Consider the following 21458-nt stretch of genomic DNA (forward strand, 5'->3'; position numbering starts at 1 on the left):
ATTGGAGGGACCATACGTGCCCTCGCGGCTTCAATTCCCCAGACACGACCCGACCCCTGCTCGGCCGGAGTTGGGCTGTTTTAAGATCCGCGGAGCAGGGGACGTGGGGGAAGGGCTAGGGACTGAAGACTTTCCGGAACTCGGAGCCGAGTCGCTGCACGGGACGCAGGACGGTCTGCGGCCCCGTGGCCTCTTCTGTGTCCAGCTCTCTGGCCGCAGCTACCCTGCACCCAACCCGCGAGAAAAGGAAGTTTTATTAAGCAGGCTTGGAGGCGGGGAGGGGGGCGGGAGGGAGGTGGAGCGGCGACTGCGGCCTGCTCCAAAGAGGAGGGGAGGAGAAGAGGAGGGAACTGGCCTGGGAGGGATCGTGGGAGAAGGCGGAATGTGGGAGGGCTCAAGGGGACGTGGGAGGAACGAAAGGGCTGGGGGAGAAAGGGGGGTAAGTCTCCCCTGGACAAGCACTTTTTTTGTAAGTCCTAGGACTGAACTCCAGGACCAGGACTCTTCTCCCAGCCGCTACGGCCCCCGCTCAGCCACAGGTAGGGGGAGTCACGCTGCCCGTGGGAGGAAGGAGAGTTGTGGATGGAGGATGGTGGAGGGACCTGGGAAAAGGGGTGATGTGGGATAAAGTCAAAGGGAAGTCAAGGTACTGAGGGTTTTATTATTGTCAAAGAAGAGTGAAACACAAGAAGAGTGGAGAAATGAAGCAGATATTGGGGGGCGGGGGCTGCAGGATGTTCCAAATAGGGCAGCCGGGAGGGCCCTAAGGCTGGGGGTTCCTCTGTGAGGCCCTCTCCCTGGGTCCCCAAGCCAAAATGTTCCCAAACAAAGCTGCCCTGTTGGGTTGTTTGAGTTGGGGGAAGCATGTGGGGGGGGGAGGGGGGAGCTCGCTGTAGAGGGGCTGTTCTCCGCCCCAGACAGAGGGAAGGCCTTGGCAGAGAAGCCGATTGGTGCTCTCGCCTCCGCTTGCCCGTGACAGAGATGGCGGTGTTGGCAGGAGGCTTGGAAAACCCCACCCCATTCCCCCCCCCACCTTGAGGCCTGGCCCTCCTGGGCCCCTTGACCCTGCAGGGCTTGTAGGATGTGCAAGAGTTCTCCAGTGCATTCTGGTTCTCTGCCTTCTCTGCCTGGAATCTGCCCAGAGAGGACTCGGCTTGGCTCCCATTCAGGGGACCTGAGATCTGAGGGTCTCCTAAGCCCCTCCTTGCCTGCCTGTCTCCACAATCAGTAGCTATCTGTCCTCTGTCTGACTGGCTGAATAGGATCATCTGGGTCCCTTCTGCCTCTGCTCCTTGGCTCTTGTCAGTTCCCCTCCTCCTCACCTATTGCCTGCCTTTCTCAGTTGCCCCCCAATTCTGTGTGCCAGGCTCTCTCCTGATCCCTCTCTATCCATCTTCAACATTGTGTCTCTCTCTACTGTCTCTGTTTGGTCCCCTTTCATTCCCACAGTTTCCCTTCCTCTCACATTCTCTCTGTCTGGGTCTCCCTCTCCGTGTCTCTTGCTCAGTCTCTTCCTATTTATCTGGACCATTCTCTGATCTTGGTCTCTAATCTCTGTCTTTTGATCACTGGGTCTCCTTGACCCACGAGTCGGGGTATGGAGGTGATGATAGCAGAACTAGGGAAAGGACATTGTGAGACATAACAACTAATAGTGAGAGTTTTATTCTTCACAAAAGGGAGGGAGAGCCTCTCTCTCTCCCTCCCCCGCCCCCCAATCTGGGTCTCTCAGTCTGTGTGCCTCTTTGACTCTGTGTTTCTGCTCTTATTTAGTATGTGTTCCTTTCTCACTGTCTCTCTTAGTCCGTGGGTCCCTCTCTTTCTCTCGCACTGTCTGTCTCTGGTCTTAACCAGTGTCTCTTTTCCTCTCATGACCTCTCTCAGACCTGGGCCTGGCTCAATTTCAGCTTCTCTCACATATTCTCTCTCTGGGGCACCCAGGCCTTCCTTGCCATGCGACCTGTCAGTGTCTGGCAGTGGAGCCTGTGGGGGCTGCTGCTGTGCCTGCTGTGCAGCTCGTGCCTGGGATCTCCATCCCCATCCACGGCCCCTGAGAAGAGGGCTGGGAGCCAGGGGCTACGGTTCCGGCTGGCCGGCTTCCCCAGGAAGCCCTTCGAGGGCCGCGTGGAGATCCAGCGGGCTGGCGAATGGGGCACCATCTGCGATGACGACTTCACACTGCAGGCTGCCCATGTCCTATGCCGGGAGCTGGGCTTCACAGAGGCCACAGGCTGGACCCACAGTGCCAAATACGGCCCTGGAACAGGTGAGCAATGCTCCAGGCACAGCCTAGGTATTGCCAAAGTGCAACCTAAATGTAGGGAGAGGGAACACCAGGATGGCACAGCCATAGGGACACAGAACACCAAGAAAAGCCAGTGTCAAGTACAACCATGGGGGACAAACCAACCAGCAGTCACTTCTCAGAGCTGTGTGAAATTAGGCTGGTCAGTGCCTTCTCTGAGCCTCAGATGCCCCATGTGCAAAATGACTAGGTGAACTCTTAAGTTCCTTTCTGCTGCAAAAGTATGAGTCTACAAAGCCACGTGCAAAGACAGCGCTGACACAGGTGAGCCCTGTATGATTAAAGTACAACTGGTTTCATGGGAAGCTGAAAGCAGGTAAATGATGTCTGGATGTCCCAAAGCCAGAAGGAATCACAGATACTGCAGCCAACAAAATCAGATTATAGACCAGAGCTGAAACCAACAAGCTGGAACTTACCAAAGACAAGTATAAACTCTAGGACAAGTATGAGTGTGGGTAGTAGGGGATTAGGAACAATTCTGAGACCTGGGGGTGCTTACACTGTATGAGCTCACAGTGAGATTGATAGACAGAAACTGGTGCAGTCTGAAGCTAATCCCCTAGTTTCCACTGGCTAGATCACTTCTGGAATGAAGTGTCACTTTAGATGCCACATTTCCAGAGAGACAGTAGAAAATGGAAGTACTGGGAATTCCCTGGTGATCCAGGATTAGGACTCCGCGCTTTCACTGCCAAGGGTGCAGGTTCAATCCCTGGTCAGGGAACTAAGATCCTAAAAATGGAAGTATATTCAGAGGAGAGCTGGCCAGATGTGAAAGATTGGAAGCCAATTTTCAAGGAATAGCTGAAGAAACCAGGGATATTTGGTATGAAAGGAAAAAGCTTTGGATAACAATTACATGATGGTTGTCTTCAAATGTGAGTACAGTCGTTTGGCTGAGGGATTTTTCTGGATGGCATCAAGGACTGAATCAGACCTGGAGTGGGGGAGTCATAAAAGAGTCTCAAGGACTTTGTGATGGTTCCAACAGCCTGCTGGGGCAGGAGGTAGGTATCCCAGCAGAAGCTGGGTAAGTCCTGTCAGGATATGCATGAGGGGTCCCTGCACATTAGCTGGGACCAACCTTTGAGGGGCCACCCAATTCTGAGAGAAAGTCGGTGATATTCATTTCAGTTTGGTCCAGGCAGAGAGAAGAACGCAGGGCAATGTGGCAATGCACATGGGGGGCACATGGGAGAATGTAAGGCTGAGGTGAAAGGATTTTACATTTCCAAATCTCACAAATGGCTCAAATCCCTAAGCCCCCATGTATTGGCTGTGGTCTTAGTCAAGTTACTTAACTCCTCAGAACTCCAATTTCTTTATACGAAATGGTGATAATACCTTCTGGCAACTCTGTTCTAAGGATGCTCACATATGTACATACCTCGGCAGATTGCCTCACATACAGTAGGTACTTGATTAATTGTAGCTGTCATTGAATGGGTAAGGGCTGATCAGAACTTCAGTGTTGACTCTTGGTTTTTTTTATTCACCCTACCAAATTCTTGGGTATCCCCAGATCACTATCAACCCTCCATCAATCCTATGCTCCCTTTCGTATTCCTTTCCAGGGTCCCCTGTCCCTTCCCCACTCATTACCTTACCAGGTATGAGGCTTCCATGCTCATTCTCACCAACATCCCCATACTACCTCTCCAAGCCCCTCTGTCCCCTTATCTCCCGCCCCTCCACAGGCCGCATCTGGCTGGACAACCTGAGCTGCAGTGGGACTGAGCGGAGTGTGACTGAATGTGCCTCCCGGGGCTGGGGGAACAGTGACTGTACCCACGATGAGGATGCCGGGGTCATCTGCAAGGACGAGCGCCTCCCCGGCTTCTCGGATTCCAATGTCATTGAGGTCTGTAGTTCATAAACACACACACACACTCACACACACACACCACCCAGGGTGGCGAGACACAGGGGGCTGTGGAGTGGTTATATGCGCAGATACTAGAAGGTAGAGGATCCCGTATGCCCAAGGGGATAATTTGGGTTGGTGGGGGACTTGGGGGGGCACAAAATTATAGGGCTCCGAGACACTGTATAGTCCCGGTTTTAGCATTAGCATTCAAGTTACTAAGCCTGGCATGAGCCTCTCCAACTTCATCCCTGGTCCTCAGGGCACTGTGCTCTCCTTCACGTCACATGTTCCTCCTCTCCGGGGACATCTCCCTTCTTACTTTCTCCTCCTCCTTCAATACCACTTCCTCTGTGAAGTGCTCCCTCAGGCTCCAGGCAGAGTTAGATGCTCCTTCCCCAGCTTCTTCTGGACCCTTAGTCATTTCTCAGAGCATAGCATGTCCTTGCACATCATGGCTGCAGGAGGGTCAACACACCCACACACCTCCTAGAGAGCAGGCCTGCCTCTCAGCCCCGTCTCGCCATTGGGTTTACAGCAAGCACACTCAATCAGGGTTCCTTGAGGGTGGCCGGACATACGAAAGGTGTCATTGGGATTCCTTCTTCTACTTGTGGTCCCATCCCCAGGTAGAGCATCACCTGCAAGTGGAGGAGGTACGAATTCGACCAGCCGTTGGGCGGGGCAGGCGGCCCCTGCCCGTGACTGAGGGACTGGTCGAAGTCAGGCTTCCGGACGGCTGGTCGCAAGTGTGTGATAAAGGATGGAGCGCCCATAACAGCCACGTGGTCTGCGGGATGCTGGGCTTCCCTAGCGAAAAGAGGGTCAACGTGGCCTTCTACAGGTGAAGGGACGAGGGCGCTTGTTAGGGAATGGTGTTGAGAGACCTCCGAGGGGGCTGCGGCACTGGGGGAACCTGGGCTCCGGAAGAGTGGGGAAATGTGGAGGCCTCTGCTAAACTGGAGAGTTGAGAAATATCGCGGGACCATGAAGCGGTCCCCGAGGCGAGTCTGCCACGGGACCGGCGAGGCTCGAGCTCTCTAGAGGCCCAAGCCGGCGCGGGGTGAGCGGCGGCTATGGCGTCGGTGCCCGTGACTCCATCGGTCGCCAGGCGGCGTCTCCGCGACCCGGGGCGAGCGCCGGGTCTCGCGAGGCCATGCCCAGCGGCCCGCAGGCCCGCGGGCGGTCGCGGTTACGGTGCCGGCGCTGGCGCGGCCCAGGAACCCGCGGGTCGAGTTGGGGGGGGTGGGGGCGCGGCCATGCCCTGCAGAGGCGGAACTGGGGCGGGGCCGGACGCCGGGAGTCTGAAGGTGACAGGCCCGGAGCATCCCCGGGGCGGTGGGTCCCCGCCAGAGCGCCAATCCCTGAAGGCCGGAGGGCGCCGGGAGGGGCCTGGCGCCTCCCTGGGTCCAGGCGGCCCACGAGGCGTCTGTGACCGCGCGAGCCCTCAGGACTCCTAGGCAAGTTTTCCAGAATATGCTTCGGCCCAGAAGCCGGCCCTCTTCACCTGCTTTGGAGCCCTGGTGTACGCGCCGGCCTCTAGGAAACGGATCACACTGGTGACCGGTTCTGTGCTTAACAGCGTCTCGCTTCCCTGGAGCATCTAATTTGGCATTTTGAGAAATTTAGAAATTTCTCTGTAATTTAAATGATTGTTTTCTTCATCTCTTCCTTAGATCAGTTTTGCAGGAAGACTTCTTAACATCTGGGTGACCTTCCACTGGGCACACTACTTCAGATGTGGTCTGATCAGGGCAGGGTACAGCAGAAATGCTCACTTTTAATTAAAGCATGTGTAGATTTTGCATTGCCTTTCTGTTGAGGCAGCATCCCACTGCTCATATTGACCCTGTAATCACCTAAATTGGGTCTTCTCTCATCCTTGATACTGATAGAGCAGCCTAAATCTGTTGAGTTTACCCTATTAGTTTATACATCATTTAAAAACCATTAAAAAGCCATGATGATCCCATGAGATTATCTTGAATCTTGACATTATTTTCCACTTGTCATCCCTCCCTGCCTCCTCTGTTCAATAGATATGATAGCTCTGCTTCCTGACTTCATCAAAGTGACTGTTAAAATTGTTGAAATCTTTAAAACCAAAGTCTAACTCTTCTTATGAATCCTCCAGATTTACATCAAACCTTTAATCATTAGTTGTAAAATGTTTTTTCAGCCAATTGGGAACAAACTGAACACTACAATGATGTAGCCAACATTATACCATCTTATCTGTAATGAAATCATGGGAGATGTTATTAGTCTTTGCTAAAATCCAGCTATATTATGTTCACAGCCATTCTGCAGCCTTCCAATTTAGTAATCTTACCAAGAAAGGAAATCTTGGTGGTTTGACTGGGCTAATTTTTACTGAAATCCTTTTAGATTTCTAAGGATCACCATATTTTTCCTCAATGCTCACAAACTTTCTATTTAATAACTTATTCTAGAATATTATCTGTAGATTGAAGAATCCTCTTCCTTCTCAAAAATCAGTACATTATCCAACCTCCAGTCTTTTCCATACTTGCTCAGATTTTCTTTGCCTTGGCTCTGAAACACATCTTTCAGCCCCAAGGAATATACTTTATCTGGCATAGGGACTCATATGGTTTAAAACATCTATGTGCTGTGCTCCTTTGTTATTATCTACCTTGGGGCTATATTTCTTTCCCTGTGCTTGTTCTTTACCTTTCCTAATCCAAACACCAGGTTCTGAAAGATTAGTACGATTTAAATAGCAGGCATTTCAGGTGAAGAGGGTAGCATGAACAAAAGTGTAGAAAGTCATTCATTCAACATTTATTTATTGAGTGCCTACTGTGTGCCAGGGACTGTTGTAGATACTAGGGATTCAATAATGAACAAAACAGACAAAAATCCCTGATCTCATGGACTAGGGAAATACCAGAAAACGAGTAACATTACAAAATGTAAGGATGGCAAAGGGCATAATAGATAAAAATAAAGCAGGGAAAGGGTTAGGAAGCGGGACTGGGATTGCAGTTTTAAATAGGTCAGAGGAGGCATCATTTGAGAAAATATTTAAAGGAGGCGAAGGCACAAGCTATGCAAAAATCTAGATGAGCATCTCCAGGAAGAGGCATCATAAATGAGAAGATCCTGGGGAGTGTGGTGGTGTGTATCACGATGTGGGGGATGGGGGATTCTTGTCATGCTCCAGGAGACCCCTGGGGCTGGAGCTGAGTGAACAAGGGAGAAAATGATAGGACACGTGATGCAGGAGGAGATAGGGAAAGAATGGGGAGCCAGATCATGTAGGGCCATGTGAGAGTCTTTGGTTTTTACTCTGTGTGAGATAAGGTTTTGGGCAGAGGTGTGACATCTGACTTCCACTTTTTATGTATTATTTGGGCTGCTTTGTTAAGAATAGACTGTAAGGGATGTGGCAGAATCAAGCTCAGGGAGATAAGGCAAAGATAAGGCAAAGTGCAAAGAGGGGACTACCCTGGCAGTCCAGTGGTTAAGACTCTGTGCTCCCAATGCAGGGGGTACGGGTTCAATCCCTGGTCAGGAAGCTAAGATCCCGCGTGCTGCATGGCGTGGTGCGGCGTGGCCAAACAAAAAACAACAACAACAATAAAATGCAGGGCTTCCCTAGTGGCGCAGTGGTTGAGAGTCGGCCTGCCGATGCAGGGGACGCGGGTTCGTGCCCCGGTCCGGGAAGATCCCACATGCCGCGGAGCGGCTGGGCCCGTGAGCCATGGCCGCTGAGCCTGCGCGTCCGGAGCCTGCGCTCCGCATCGGGAGAGGCCGCAACAGTGAGAGGCCCACGTACCGCAAAAAAAAAAAAAAAAAATGCAAACGGAGGTGAGGTAGAAAAAGAAGCAGGTGAGTGTGGAGGCCTAGAAGCCAAGTAAAGTGCTTCAAGGAAGAGTGATCAAGTGTGTCAGTGCCGCTGATGGGTCTAAAAACATGAGGACTGAGAAATGAATACTGGATTTAGCAACATGAAGTTATTGCTGACCCCAACAAAGATGAAAATGAATAGGATATTTTGAAAGACAGTTGACAAGAGTAGAAGATTTATACTGAGAAATAGTGGAAGAAAGATCTGAATGGATAGAGTAAGGCTAGAAAATGGAACACTTTTAATGCCAGATTGGAGAGTTTTACCTTTATCTTATGGAAAATTAAAAAATAAAAGTACTTGTATGGGACAGTGACAAAATAAGGCCAATGTTTTTAAAAGTTTGATAGTAGTGAACTGGAAGAGGAAGTTCTAGATGCAGTAAGATTAGTCAGGAGTTATCAACATGAAGCTGATGGGGAGGATGACAACGAGGAGAGAGGGGAATGAATAGATGTAGGATGACTGATAGAATATAGAAAATAAGAGAAGAAAGAACTAAAATGATACTGAAGCTGCTCAAGAGAAGGATGGTATCCATCAGGCATCTCTGGGCTTCAAGTTAATATGAACTAACTTTAGATGTGGGCCGTCCCGGGGCATTTTGAGGCCCAGGAATTGTCCCCACGTATATACAGCCTCAAGTAAGTTTCGGAAATCAGGAATATTTGTGTACCTATTGGGATCTCTTACTGAGTCTGGGATATGAAGGCTGGAGAAGGAAATATACTTAGTACAGTGTTCATTCTTAGTGGGGAAAGAGATTACAGGGGTCCTGGGAGATTCTGTGATTTGGATATGGTATAGATACGCCGTCACAGGTCAAGTCGGACAGAGGGAGAATCCTCGTAGGTAATACAATTATAAAGCCTAGGCAAGATAGTTATAAACAACTCTACCTTCCTTAGAGAAAGAAGATGCATCTGCTAGCTTTTAGAGGAAGTCAGTAAGATTTAGAGAATAAGAAAATCAGAATGTGATATATTTATCATTTTTAAACTTGGTTTGTTAGTTCTACCCTAGAACATGTGAAAGTTGTAGAATCTTAGAAGAGGAAAATAATGTACAGATAATTGAACCATTTACTGCCCTTTTTCAGGCAAAGAAGTTGAAGTTCTAAGAGCTTAAGTGCTGTTTAAGAAGTCACTCTTCTAGTTCATTTCAGCTTGATAGATATTTATTGAACTCCTACTATTTGCCAAGCACTGTGCAAGGTGCTCAGAATACAGAGGTGACGAGAGAGTTAGTTAGGCACCAAATCATAGAAGACCTTGTAGGCTATGTTAAGGATTTGGATCTTTATGATAAAAGTAATGGAAAATCATTGAAGTTTTTTAATGAGGAGGGCTGTGAGAGGACATGATCAGGTTTGTGGCTCTGAGAGATTACTTTGACTGCATTTCTGAGAATGGTTTAGAGAAGGGCAAGAGCAAATGGATTAGAGAGTTGTTTAGGACAGAACATTAACAGGACTTCGTTACGGATTGAAGAGAGAAGAGTCAAGGTTGACTCCTAGGTTTCCGGCGTAGATTTTGCTGTAAGAGTTATGTTTATTTTTTAGACCCACATTAAATTTTAGATAACTTTGAGATATCTAAGTAGGAACATCAAGAAGGCAATGGAATATACAAGGTTAGGTGTGAACGAGAACATATAAAGAGAGGATGTGGAGTGAGAAGAATGCCTTAGAGCTCTAAAAATTTAAATGACTATATAGAGGAGGAGCCTGATAAGAAGACCAAGAAAGAGCAACCAGAATTAGGACTGAAACAAGGCCAGTAGTGTTGTGACAGCCAAGGAGGGAAAGAGAGAACAGCAGTGCCAGATGCTACCAAGAGTCAATGGGATGAAGACTAAAAAAGAAGAAAAAAAATCTTCTGGATTTATTATCGCAGTGATGCAGGGGGGCGGAAACCAGAAAGGGGTGGGTTAAGGAGTGAGTGGCAGGAAAGATGATGAGTATCGACAACCACTGAAAAGTTTTTCTATGAAGAGGGAGAAAGATGTGGGGTGGAGGGTGTGTGTGTGTGTGTGTGTGTGTGTGTGTGTGTGTGTGTGTAAGAGACAGAGAGAGAGCTGAACATGTTTAAAAGGATTCGATTGAGAAGGAGAGGTTATGTGCAACTTCTCAATTGAGGAGAGAAAGGAACATAGGGGAAGGAATTCAGAAACGTTTGGGGGCAGTGGCCTTAGAGAAGAAAGACAGTTGGAATGAGAAAAGGATGTGCAGATGCAGGTAGCTTTTTATGTTTGATGGTTGAAGGAACAAATGATAGGGAAAACAAGCACATTTGTGAATGAAGAAATATCAATGAAGACAAATATCAGTACTGGTCCTAAACAAGTACCAGGTCCTTAATGTAACCTGTATTTGCCTTATAATGTATATTATTATATATACCATATAATATATAATATAAAGACCTTACATAGTCCTTATATAACTTAGAGAAGAAGTACTTCTAAATTTCTAGGTAATACAACATTTTTCTGAATACAACGCTGGAGATCAGAATGATCTCTCTGGGTTACTGGTGAAAGAAAGTGCCAAGTATACTTCATTTCAGACATGTTTGAGAAAAACACATCTAGAGAAAAAGTTTCACACTATACATATATGATGAAACATTCTAAACTCTTAGTAGCGTCTCAGGAAAGTTTCTTAGTAGTCTTTCAGGAAAGGGACCCGAGAGTTATTGTAGACTCTTTGCTAGGAATGTTGGACATATTGAACGTTTTGGCAAAAAGACCAACTAAGTACATCCTCAGTAAGAAGCCAGGGCAGGAGGTACCAAGCAGATTCAGCCCTGTTAAAATCTATTTATTAAAATCCTAGCACATCTGCACATAGTATACCACATCCAAAGATGACTCCTCAAGAGAAACAGCAGAGCAGGAACATGTTCAAAGAGATGATAACTAAGAGGATGACAGGGAATTCCATAAATTTTGTAAGGACAGACAAGACCTGCATTCATTATACATAGTTGGGCAGGACAAAGGGGGCAAAGTGAAAGTCTTTGAAATCAAAGGGAGAATGAGTGGAGAAACAGACCTAGTTTCCATGCATTAGACTTAAGGCAACTTCTTGAAGAATAAAATAGGTCAAATATTTAGGCCAATTAAGAAGAAATAAGGTTTTAGAACTTAATCCCTGGAAGTAAGTTTGGGAAATGAGCTCAGTTTGTGAATGACTAAAGCAATGACTAAAGCATATGGGATTTAACTAAAGCAGGAAGGGTTCTGTCATCCTAAGCAGCCTGGCCTTATGCTCCGCAGTCAGACCAAGTTAATGTCCCTTACTATCCAGCCTTGGTCCGTGGTCCTGGTTCACTGGCCTCAGGCCTGGACATGCCAGAAGCCAGAGAGCATCCGAGAAAAGAATACATAGCCTCTCTAGGTGTGACCAAGCCAGTTCCCTCTCCTTGCCTAGTCAGTCTGGCAATCCTAACAATCCTAACACCCTTCTACTTACACCCGTTCCCCTAGCCCTCCCTCCAGGTTTAGATCAGCCCTAATATCAACCCAAGAGTCCTTATTCCCTGTCTGCCTTAACCTAATTTCTGTGGGTCCTGGTATAGGGTCTTTATCAGCCCCGAGTCCATGTCCTTCACTGCTGCTCACCTGTCTGGTTACGTGCTTATGAGGCCAAACAGCTGTGAAGGGTTGAACTTTGGAGGTATCTGATGTTATAAGATCCTGCCACCAGGAGCCCTCTAACTATTGGAAAAGAAATCTTGCCCCTGGTCCCAGTTGCACTAGCTTTTCCCACTTAGTTCTAGACTGATCCTGACTCTGCTGTTGTCTTATCCTCACAGAAAGTTGAGGAAGCGAGCGGCCAAAGCCTCGGCCCGACGCTCCAAGCCCCTTGGAAGGTAATGGGGCAAGAGCCCCGGGACCTCCTGCTCATCCCTGTGACCCCAGGAGGTGGATGGATGGAAGGCAGCCTATCCATGTCCATCCCAGAACCCAAGCTGATGAATCAGGCATATGACTGGAAAATGGCCATTCCAGGGGGGAGGGGAGGGGAGGCAGGCATGGGGATGGGTAAGCTTTGATCTTAGGAAGCCCAAGGAGGAAATAATGCAGGAATGGCTTAGGAAAAGCCTCTGCATCTTTATACTTCCCCCAAATAGCTTGGACTCCAGCCTCAGCCACCTGCACGCTTCCTCCCCTGCCCCAACTCCTAACCTCCCTTAATTCATCTGCATTCCCATTCTCTCTTCTCCCTTTACCATTCCTCTTATCTCCTCTCCCCTCACCACCTGGATTGACATAACTAGTTTTCTCATAACTGTTGCTGAACCCAGAGAGCAGCATGTATTCCAAAAATAGTTAAGTGGTATGCAGCAGTATATGTGGAAAATCTGACTGCCTTGGCTTTGCCCCTCCCCATACTCTGCATGAAGGGTCCTTCCTAGAAACAGAAAATAATAATAATCCTTTACTTTTCCCTGGCAACATACCTGACCACTACCTCCAATAACTTCTTTCTCCTTTTTTCAGACCAATCATCAAGCTTAAAGCCAAACCCAAACCCCGAGTGGGCAGGGGGCCAATCAAGAGGTAAATAAAGTTCAGGCTAAGTGGAGAGGAGAGGGAGTGCCGAGTGACGAGTCAGGGGCGTCGGGCTGTGGTCAGGAAGGGGTCCAAGAGAAGCCTCCACCAAGAGGTGGAAGAGCAGCAGCAACTGTTACAAGCCACCTTCCAGATGAGTCACCGAAATGTAAAGTAAGACTGGCCCTTATGTGGTTCTCTGAGGAATTATGCTTGTCACAGGATTTCTGAAAATCTCAGAAGTTCATCCACTGACTACCCTTGTTCCACATGCTTATTTATCTTCCCCCAGCAGATTTTAGTCGATACTCTGGCACTCTTGTCCTTCAGATGCCATGCTTGCCTCTCCCCCAAGAAGTTAAGTTTGCCTAAGGGATCAGTGTTCCCATCCTACCTTTATTTAATTGTTAAAAATAAGTGCTACCAGCTTGGAAGTGAGACTGAGGATCCCCTCTGGAAACTTTGTCAGGGATGGAGTCACATGGAAGTCCTGATCTCTGGCCCAGTTCACACAATTAGGCTCCCAGTCCCATCATTTTCCTCCTGGGTTCCTTCAGAAGCCCAGGGAATGGAAAGCTTCCAATCCCGATGATTGTGTCTCACTTGGTTTCTAAAGGCAATTTGTCCATGAAAAGTCTCTCTGATAGCTTCTTCAGCAGTAGTTGAGGCATAGAGAAGTCATCCCTTTCTATTCTTTCCTCCTCTCTTCACAGCATTCCGAGATCACCCAGTGGCCCCTGGTACCCCTCATTCCCCAGCTCCTCCCTCTGGTGCCTTCAAAGGGGCTTGGAATTTGGGGGTGTTCTTGTAGTGCCCTTCCAGCTTAGGGTCATCTTGCCCAACATGGCCATACTCTGGCCTTCCCTGACCCCCCACATTAAAATGCACACTGGTGTTTTTATTTTGTCAGTTATGGGGAAAAAAGGAGGAGAGAGTTTAGAAGAGAGATGTCTTTTTCCTCTGATGGCGTCTTTGACTTTTATTTTCAGCCAGACAGGACTTTGGGAGAATACCTGGTCTCTTTGAATCCACTTATCTTGAGCTCGCAAAGGTATTCTGTAAAGTCTCCAGGCTTCCTTTGTCTGATTTGTTTATAACTTGTCCATCTCTCTGTGTCTTCCCAGCCAATGGCTTCAAATCGTCATATTCCTTCCTTCCTCTGACATCAAGTAATGGAGCACATTACTGCAATAATTCACTGCCAAACCAGCCTCACAGACCCACTCCACCAACACCAGGCCTCATCTGGTTCCTTTCCTCTCTGGGTTCAAACCAGCTGTTCTGGGAAGAAAGTACTTCTCTCATCACATGGCTCACTGCAGTATCTCATTCCGTTGGTGTCAATAAGCAAGTCTCCTCATTCTCTCTAGCATCTCTCCGCTGTGTTTCCAAGTTTTAACATCTCTAATTTAGTCCCATTTTCCCACTTGAGGGGCTACGGAACATTCTTTCTGTTACATTTAAACTGCAGAAGCATGGACTACCTCATTAAAGACTCATACAGTTCAGCTCAGGTCTGGGGATATCTTCACCCTTCTGTTGTTCATATTCACTCTCCTTCTCTGGTCACGTGGGCCCTCTTTGTCTGTCTTGCATTTGTACATCTTCGTTCCTGTATATACCAGCTCCAGTCTTTCCTGTGTTCACCATCTGGTCTGTTCTTCCATAACTGCCCATCATCCTCTGGCCTGGAAACCCCTCTGGCCTCTAAGAAGCCATGTAGACGCAAGACTTACTCACTCCTTTGCATCCTGACTCATTTAGTTATTTCAGTCACAGCGTAATAGAAGGATCTGCTCACTCTGGCTATTCAGGCTTCCTGTTTGTGTCAGCTACTCCCTCCTACCCATCTCTTCCAGCTGGGCAGTCCTGGCTTCCTATTGTCTTTGCACAGTAGCGTCAGCCTCAGCCTCCATTAGGGCCAGCACCCTGAAACCGTACAGAACAAGGTTTCTGTCAGGCAAGTCAAGACGAGCCTTCCTTCCCATAGGGTTCTTCTGCTGCAGAAGGTCCCCAAGGACCAGCCCCCGTCCAGGTAATCTAGGCTCTTTCGGCCTAGAAACTCGCCATTACCTTTGTCTCTTTGTCTCTGTGTTTTTGCGGAGAAGAGGGGAAGAAGAAGGGCTAAAGTGGTCATGGGTGGAGGCACGGAGTTGGGGGAGGGATGTGGGCAAAGAGGCAGGAGCACTGCTTTACCCTACTGCTCCCACTCCTGTCCCCCCAGGCTGCTGGCCCAGCGGCAGCAACACTCCTTTGGTCTGCATGGGGTGGCGTGCGTGGGCACGGAGGCCCACCTCTCTCTCTGCTCCTTGGAGTTCTATCGTGCCAATGACACCACCAGGTGCCCTGGGGGGGGCCCTGCGGTGGTGAGCTGTGTGCCAAGCCCTCTCTACGCAGCGTCCAGTGGCCAGAAGAAGCAACAGTCGAAGCCTCAGGGGGAGGTGTGTGAGACAGTGACTATGACCTTCCCCACCCCAGGCGGAGAACCCCCTAGCCTGGCCAGCCCCTGATTAAGCACAGCCTTGACCTTTGAGGACAGAGAGGAACCTCCTACCTCCCATGCTCCCTCCCACCAGAATCTCATTCATCTCCCAGGTCTACTCAGCCCTCTCTGTGCTGATGTTTCCATTCACTGCTGGGCACCTCTCTCTCCTTTACAGGCCCGAGTGCGATTAAAGGGTGGAGCCCACCCAGGAGAGGGCCGGGTAGAAGTCCTGAAGGCTGGCACGTGGGGCACAGTCTGTGACCGCAAGTGGGACCTGCAGGCAGCCAGTGTGGTGTGTCGGGAGCTGGGCTTCGGGAGTGCTCGAGAGGCTCTGAGCGGTGCCCGCATGGGGCAGGGTGAGGGGGGTGCAGGTGGGAGGGAGAGGGAAGGAGGAGGTACACACTCCTGGGGGAGGGTACATTCCTTAGGAAGGAGACCCCTGGACAGATAAGGAAGTTAGAACCTCCTGATCTTTGACCTCTGACCTTAGGCATGGGTGCCATCCATTTGAGTGAAGTTCGATGCTCTGGCCAGGAACCCTCCCTCTGGAAGTGCCCCCACAGGAACATCACAGCTGAGGACTGTTCCCATAGCCAAGATGCTGGAGTCCGATGCAACCTGCCCTACACTGGGGTAGAGACCAAGGTCAGTCATTCTTTCCACCTTGATTCAGGTGTCTCACATCCTATCCAGTTCTGGTCATGATCTGCAGTCTGATGCCCACTGCCCCATGCCCCTGCCATCCTGCAGCTCCCACCTGATGCCACCACTTGCTAGCCCTTTAAGTGCCTCTGAATCACCATTCAGCCATAGGCCTGCTACAGACTCCCACTACTCCACCCCCAAAAGCTTCCCCAGTACTTCCATTGTGTCACTACAGATCCGACTCAGCGGGGGCCGCAGCCGACATGAAGGGCGAGTCGAGGTGCAAACAGGAGGACCTGGGTCCCTTCGCTGGGGCCTCATCTGTGGGGATGACTGGGGGACACTGGAGGCCATGGTTGCCTGCAGGCAACTCGGACTGGGCTATGCCAACCATGGCCTGCAGGTGAGTGGGAAGGAGAGAGGAACCAAGGCTATTGCCTCCAAAGGCTGTGTTTGGGGCAGAGGACTGTCAAAATGAGTCCCTTGGCCTGGGAGGCTGGATGGTGGCCTCACAAAAACACCTCTGTATGTCCCCAGGAGACCTGGTACTGGGACTCAGGGAATATAACAGAGGTGGTGATGAGTGGAGTGCACTGCACAGGGACTGAGCTGTCCCTGGACCAATGTGCTCATCATGGCACCCACGTCGCCTGCAAGAGGACAGGAAGCCATTTCACTGCTGGAGTCATTTGTTCTGAGAGTGAGTGAAGGGTCGGGTGACTCAAGCCAGGGAAGGGAGGCTGTGGCCTACCCCTTTGCAGGGAGAGAGAGAGCTGCAATCCGGAGGGGTCCACCTTCCCTGCAGAAAACCAGTCTCACCCAACTTTCTGGGGGTGGGGGGAAGGGGATGCGGGGCAGGGGGTGGGGGTGAGAATGGACGCACTCCCATCTGTCCCTGCCCCTCAGCAGTGAGTTCTAACCCTCTCCTTCCTTCCTTGGTGCAGCCGCGTCAGATCTGCTGCTGCACTCAGCACTGGTGCAGGAGACCGCGTACATCGAGGACAGGCCCCTGCACATGTTGTACTGTGCTGCTGAAGAGAACTGCCTCGCTAGCTCGGCCCGCTCAGCCAACTGGCCTTACGGCCACCGGCGTCTGCTCCGATTCTCCTCCCAGATCCACAACCTGGGACGCGCTGACTTCAGGCCCAAGGCTGGGCGCCACTCCTGGGTGTGGCATGAGTGTCATGGGTGAGAGGGTCAAGTAGAAGGGCAAGGCCACTGGGGACGGGGCAAGCCTGCTGTGGGCAGGGAAGGAAACAGGGGTTCCCTTGTCCCCACAGGCATTATCACAGTATGGACATCTTCACTCACTATGATATCCTGACCCCCAACGGCACCAAGGTGGCTGAGGGCCACAAAGCTAGTTTCTGTCTAGAAGACACCGAGTGTCAGGAGGGTGAGTTGGGGCCTAGAGTAGACTACAGTTTCCTCATCCCCACAGCCTTGCCTCACACTGACATACGCTTATCTCTTCAGATGTCTCCAAGAGGTATGAGTGTGCCAACTTTGGAGAGCAGGGCATTACTGTGGGTTGCTGGGATCTCTACCGGCATGACATCGACTGTCAATGGATTGACATCACAGATGTGAAGCCAGGAAACTACATTCTGCAGGTGCCTGGGATCTAAGATTTCCAGCTATTGAGTGGGAGGAGTGTTTATTAAAGACACATTTGGATTTGAGGACTGCAGCTGGTTAAGCTGGCATTTTCCCACTCACAGGTGGTCATCAACCCCAATTTTGAAGTAGCAGAAAGTGACTTCACCAACAATGCAATGAAATGTAACTGCAAATATGATGGACATCGCATCTGGGTGCACAACTGCCACATTGGTATTTGGTGGGAAGAGAAGCCAGAAAGACTGGGGGATGGGAGGGAAAGGCCTTCATTCTCTTCTCCCTAGGTTGTTTCTATGTCTTCCCACCCACTTCCGTATTTTCCAGTCTCCCCACTTCTACCCACCCTTCCCCACAACGGGTCAATCTTCCTGCCCAAACCACATGTTCACCTTGCAGGCGATGCCTTCAGTGAAGAGGCCAACAGGAGGTTTGAACGCTACCCTGGCCAGACCAGCAACCAGATCATCTAAGGTGCCACCACCCTCCTCTGCAGACCACAACTGGCCCCTAATGGCAGGGGTCTGAGGCTGCCATTACCTCAGGAGCTTACCAAGGAATCCTTGACGTCAGCAGGCCCACGGCACTCATCCATTGTGCACTGTGGGTGTAGAACTGTCAAGCAGAAGTTATTGCCCTCCTTTTACGCCGGCTGTCTGGATCTGTGGCCAGGCATGGGGAATTTTGCTCCCAGGCCCAGCACCAAACCAAGCACGCCACAAAGAGGCGCACCTGATTGACTGCCCAGGAAAAGACAGCAGCAGCTCGTTTTCTTAAATAGGGAGGTCAGAATGGTCAACTCCAATATCTCCTCTCAGTTCAGGGAGATACGGCTTTACCTCTAGCCTTTTTGTGGGGGGAAAGAGCAGTGCGCCACCCTTCCCCTCATTTTTGAGTATAACATGTTGCTAGGTATAATTTTATTTTATATAAAAAGTGTTTTTGTGATTCCTCAGGGCCCAGGGATTGGTGCTGGTAGTTGGAGGGACCTGCCCCCAACTGGTTCATTTAATCCTCCATCCGGGTGCCATAAGAACCCAAGCCAGGAAAGCAAGGTAGAAATCAGAGCAGAAGCCTCCTACTCTTGCTGATCCATTCATTCTGTGACTTCAGGGGTCACATATAAGGTCAATGTTTCCGGTCCCCGCCGGATCCGCACTGCCAGCTGGGATTGGGTTCGAACGGCTTCATAAATATCTTCAGCATTTTGTACCAGCCGCTCCCCAATGGCCAAGATCACATCACCAGGCCGTAGACCAGCCCTATGGCAAAAAGTGGACAGAGAGATAAAGGAGGGAATAGATGGCCCAGTTCAAGGGCACATAAACACCTCACCCATCTCCACCTCCCAGTGCAGTCTCTCCCTCACCGGTGTGCAGGGGAGTCCAGGATGACTTTATGGATGAGCACACCATGCTGAACATCAGGAAAGCTTGGTTCTCGAAGCTGTAGTTCAGCAAGGATGCTGAAAGGACACAGATCACTTTGTTAACCACACCACGGCACTCTCCCAATTCTGGGTTCGCCTCAAATCTCTCATCAACACACTGATAAGTTATGGATAGGGCATGCACTAGATCCTCTGGAGACAAAAACAATTCACTTTCTGCCTTCTAGGAGTTAGGAAGTGGGACATGTATATAAAAGGTAACTAATTCCAAATGACAGTATTAAATCAATAGCACTAATGTCATTCTAAAATCCTAAGAGAAGCTAGAAGGAGGTGGCATAACTTTAGCTAAACCTAGAAGGATTGGTCTTATATTTATATAAAATGAGAACAACATAAACAAAAACATGGGATTAGGAAATCAAGTTGGACGGAACAGAATATACTCATAGGGAAGCCATGTCCGGAAGGTTGAGTTGAAGACATGGAAAATGGCCCCTAAACACCAGGCTAATGGATTGGAGGTTGTAAATCAAAGCAATAACAGGATGAAATCAATCAGGTGGGAGGTATGCGAAGTGGAGTGGGGTGAGAAAATCAAGATGAGAGAGGACAGCTCTTCTGATAGTTCCAAGTATGAGGCAACTCATCTTAGATAAAGACAGAACTGAGAATGAAGCTCAACAGAAGTGCCAGGTGCCCACAACTGGTTACACTGATGGCCCTACCCCTATAGCTCATACCTGGGAGTCAGGGTTAGCATCATCACTCCAATGTAGCGGCGCTGGGACCCACTGCTTCCAAACCAGGAATCTGTGACAGAGGGACAAATAAGCCCCACCCAGCTACATCCTTCCTTCCCCCTCCTGCTCCTCCCAACAGACCCCTCTCCAACAAGCCCCCACCTCCACCCCCCACTACTTAAAGGAAACCGTTTACCCCCAAGCCAGGCTTACTCTTCTTTTCTCCACGATGTAGAAACTCTCGAAGGCGATCAGCAGGGATGGCAAAGGAGATTCCAGCTGTGACCTTCATGGTATTCACCCCAATCACCTCCCCATCCTGTTGGGACAGAGCCCACTATTCTCTAGCCCAAACAAATAGTAGGAGATGGGGGTACCTGAGCAAGAGTAGCAGGGAGTGTTGGGGAGTCGGGGAGACCTGGCTGGATTCCGGAGACAGCCAACAAGAAACTGCTCAGAAACTTGACCAAACATCATTGAATTAGGGAAAACCCACCCCTTCCCACACTGACCTGGGGCAGGGATTCTCGGAAAGGATGTCCCACTCACCAGGTTAACCAGGGGACCGCCAGAGTTTCCAAACTGCAGGACAAGGAGAAAATATGGAAGAGATCCAGGGACTCTATGCCTGGGGGCAAAACCAGGATGGAGGCACTTGCTCCAGATTCTCTCCTTTACCAGCCCATGAAGGGGTGGGCACGGTTTTTGCCACCCAACCTCTGTATACAGGCTAATCCACCATCTATCACACACCTCTACCCCCTCCCCCAACCTAGTCTGTCATTTCTCTCTTATCAGGACGCACATCAATAGCTGCATCAGTCTGGATGTATTCCACATTGGTTTGGGGAAGGCCCAGGTCTTTGGCTGGACGCTGAGCAGAGCTGACAATGCCGGATGTGATCGTGTTCTGCAGTGCAAAGGGACTTCCCATGGCAACGACAAACTCCCCTTGCCGGACATCGGCTGAACGTCCCAGGGGCAGCGTTGGGAGAGGCTCCTAAGGGAGAATGGGTACAAGAGACTTGTCATCTGGAGATGTGAGCAAATTCAGAGCCCCAACCAGACATGGCCTGCCCAGACCCCCACCTTGGTCTGAATCCTCAGCGTGGCGATATCTGCCACGGGATCCACAGCTGTGACGACGGCCTCATACGTATCGCCGCTAGGCAGCCTGACACGGACTCGGCGCCGATCAGCCACCACATGAGCGTTGGTAACGATGAGCCCGTCGGCAGCCACCACGAATCCTGAGCCATTCGAGATAGGGACTTCGCGGCCCGAAAAAGGGTGCCTGGGATAGGGGGGCGGGGGTTGGGGAAGCACGGATGTGAGGAGGCTCGGACCCTCCTTCTCGCCCGCCCTCTACCCGCGGCTTCGGTTCCTCCGGGTCTACCCCACCGTTACCGGCCCAAGATCTCGATATAAACCACGGCAGGGGCCGTCTTCTCCACCACGTCCGCGATGAAGTTGTACTGGCTCCGGGGAGAGGGAGGCGGCGAGCCAAGGACCGAGGCGAGGACGGCCGGGGGACCCCGACCCCCGCCCCACAACAACAAGAGCACTGCCCCCCCAGCGCCCAGCGCCACCGCCAGCCACACGCGCGGACGGGTTCCAGGGGTCCCTGAGTCTTCCCGGATCCGGGGATCTGGGGTCCCCTGGATCAGCCGTGCTCGGGGATCCGAAGTCCCCGACGTCAGACATGTTCGTGGTTCAGGGGCTCCCACAGACAACCGGGCCCCGAAACTGGGGGTCCCATAAGTCACTCGGGCCCGAGGGTCAGGAGTTCCTAACGTCAGCAAGGCCCGGAGGTCAGGGGTCAACAGGGGTCCCTTTCCCCAGCGACCCCCTCCCAAAGCGCGCCATCCTCGGAGGCTCCAGACTGCACCCCGCCCCGCCCTCAGTGCAGCCATCAGCTCCGCCTCGGGAGCCTCGTCGCCCGCCCTGCACAGAGGAGGCGCCCTGGACGCTAGCG

General features: G+C 50.5%; 2 protein-coding genes across 9 annotated transcripts; one reads left to right on the plus strand and one right to left on the minus strand.

Annotated features, from left to right (window-relative positions):
- Positions 1–271: 271 nt before the first annotated feature.
- On the plus strand, positions 272–18307 carry LOXL3 (lysyl oxidase like 3). Of its 8 annotated transcripts, XM_033838133.2 has the most exons (17): positions 308–539; positions 1942–2266; positions 4006–4169; positions 4802–5016; positions 11865–11921; positions 12553–12612; positions 14594–14638; positions 14828–15044; positions 15264–15444; positions 15579–15733; positions 15969–16136; positions 16271–16433; positions 16678–16921; positions 17014–17129; positions 17210–17346; positions 17455–17566; positions 17750–18307. In XM_033838133.2, the coding sequence occupies exons 2-17, from the start codon at positions 1954–1956 to the stop codon at positions 17821–17823; spliced, it is 2421 nt and encodes an 806-aa protein (XP_033694024.1). In that variant the 5' UTR covers positions 308–539; positions 1942–1953; the 3' UTR covers positions 17824–18307. The 8 variants fall into 8 exon arrangements, with proteins under 8 accessions (XP_033694030.1, XP_033694024.1, XP_033694025.1 ...); XM_033838134.2 differs by lacking the exon at positions 14594–14638 and having other exon boundaries at positions 309–539; XM_033838135.2 differs by lacking the exon at positions 11865–11921 and having other exon boundaries at positions 309–539.
- On the minus strand, positions 18256–21396 carry HTRA2 (HtrA serine peptidase 2). The gene is made up of 8 exons (XM_019942146.2): positions 20891–21396; positions 20573–20777; positions 20289–20483; positions 20033–20065; positions 19697–19802; positions 19484–19553; positions 18720–18815; positions 18256–18612 (listed from the first exon to the last, which is right to left on the minus strand). The coding sequence occupies exons 1-8, from the start codon at positions 21394–21396 to the stop codon at positions 18447–18449; spliced, it is 1377 nt and encodes a 458-aa protein (XP_019797705.1). The 3' UTR covers positions 18256–18446.
- Positions 21397–21458: the final 62 nt, after the last annotated feature.

The sequence above is a fragment of the Tursiops truncatus genome, chromosome 14 (assembly GCF_011762595.2).
Source record: "Tursiops truncatus isolate mTurTru1 chromosome 14, mTurTru1.mat.Y, whole genome shotgun sequence".
Classification (NCBI taxonomy): domain Eukaryota; kingdom Metazoa; phylum Chordata; class Mammalia; order Artiodactyla; family Delphinidae; genus Tursiops; species Tursiops truncatus.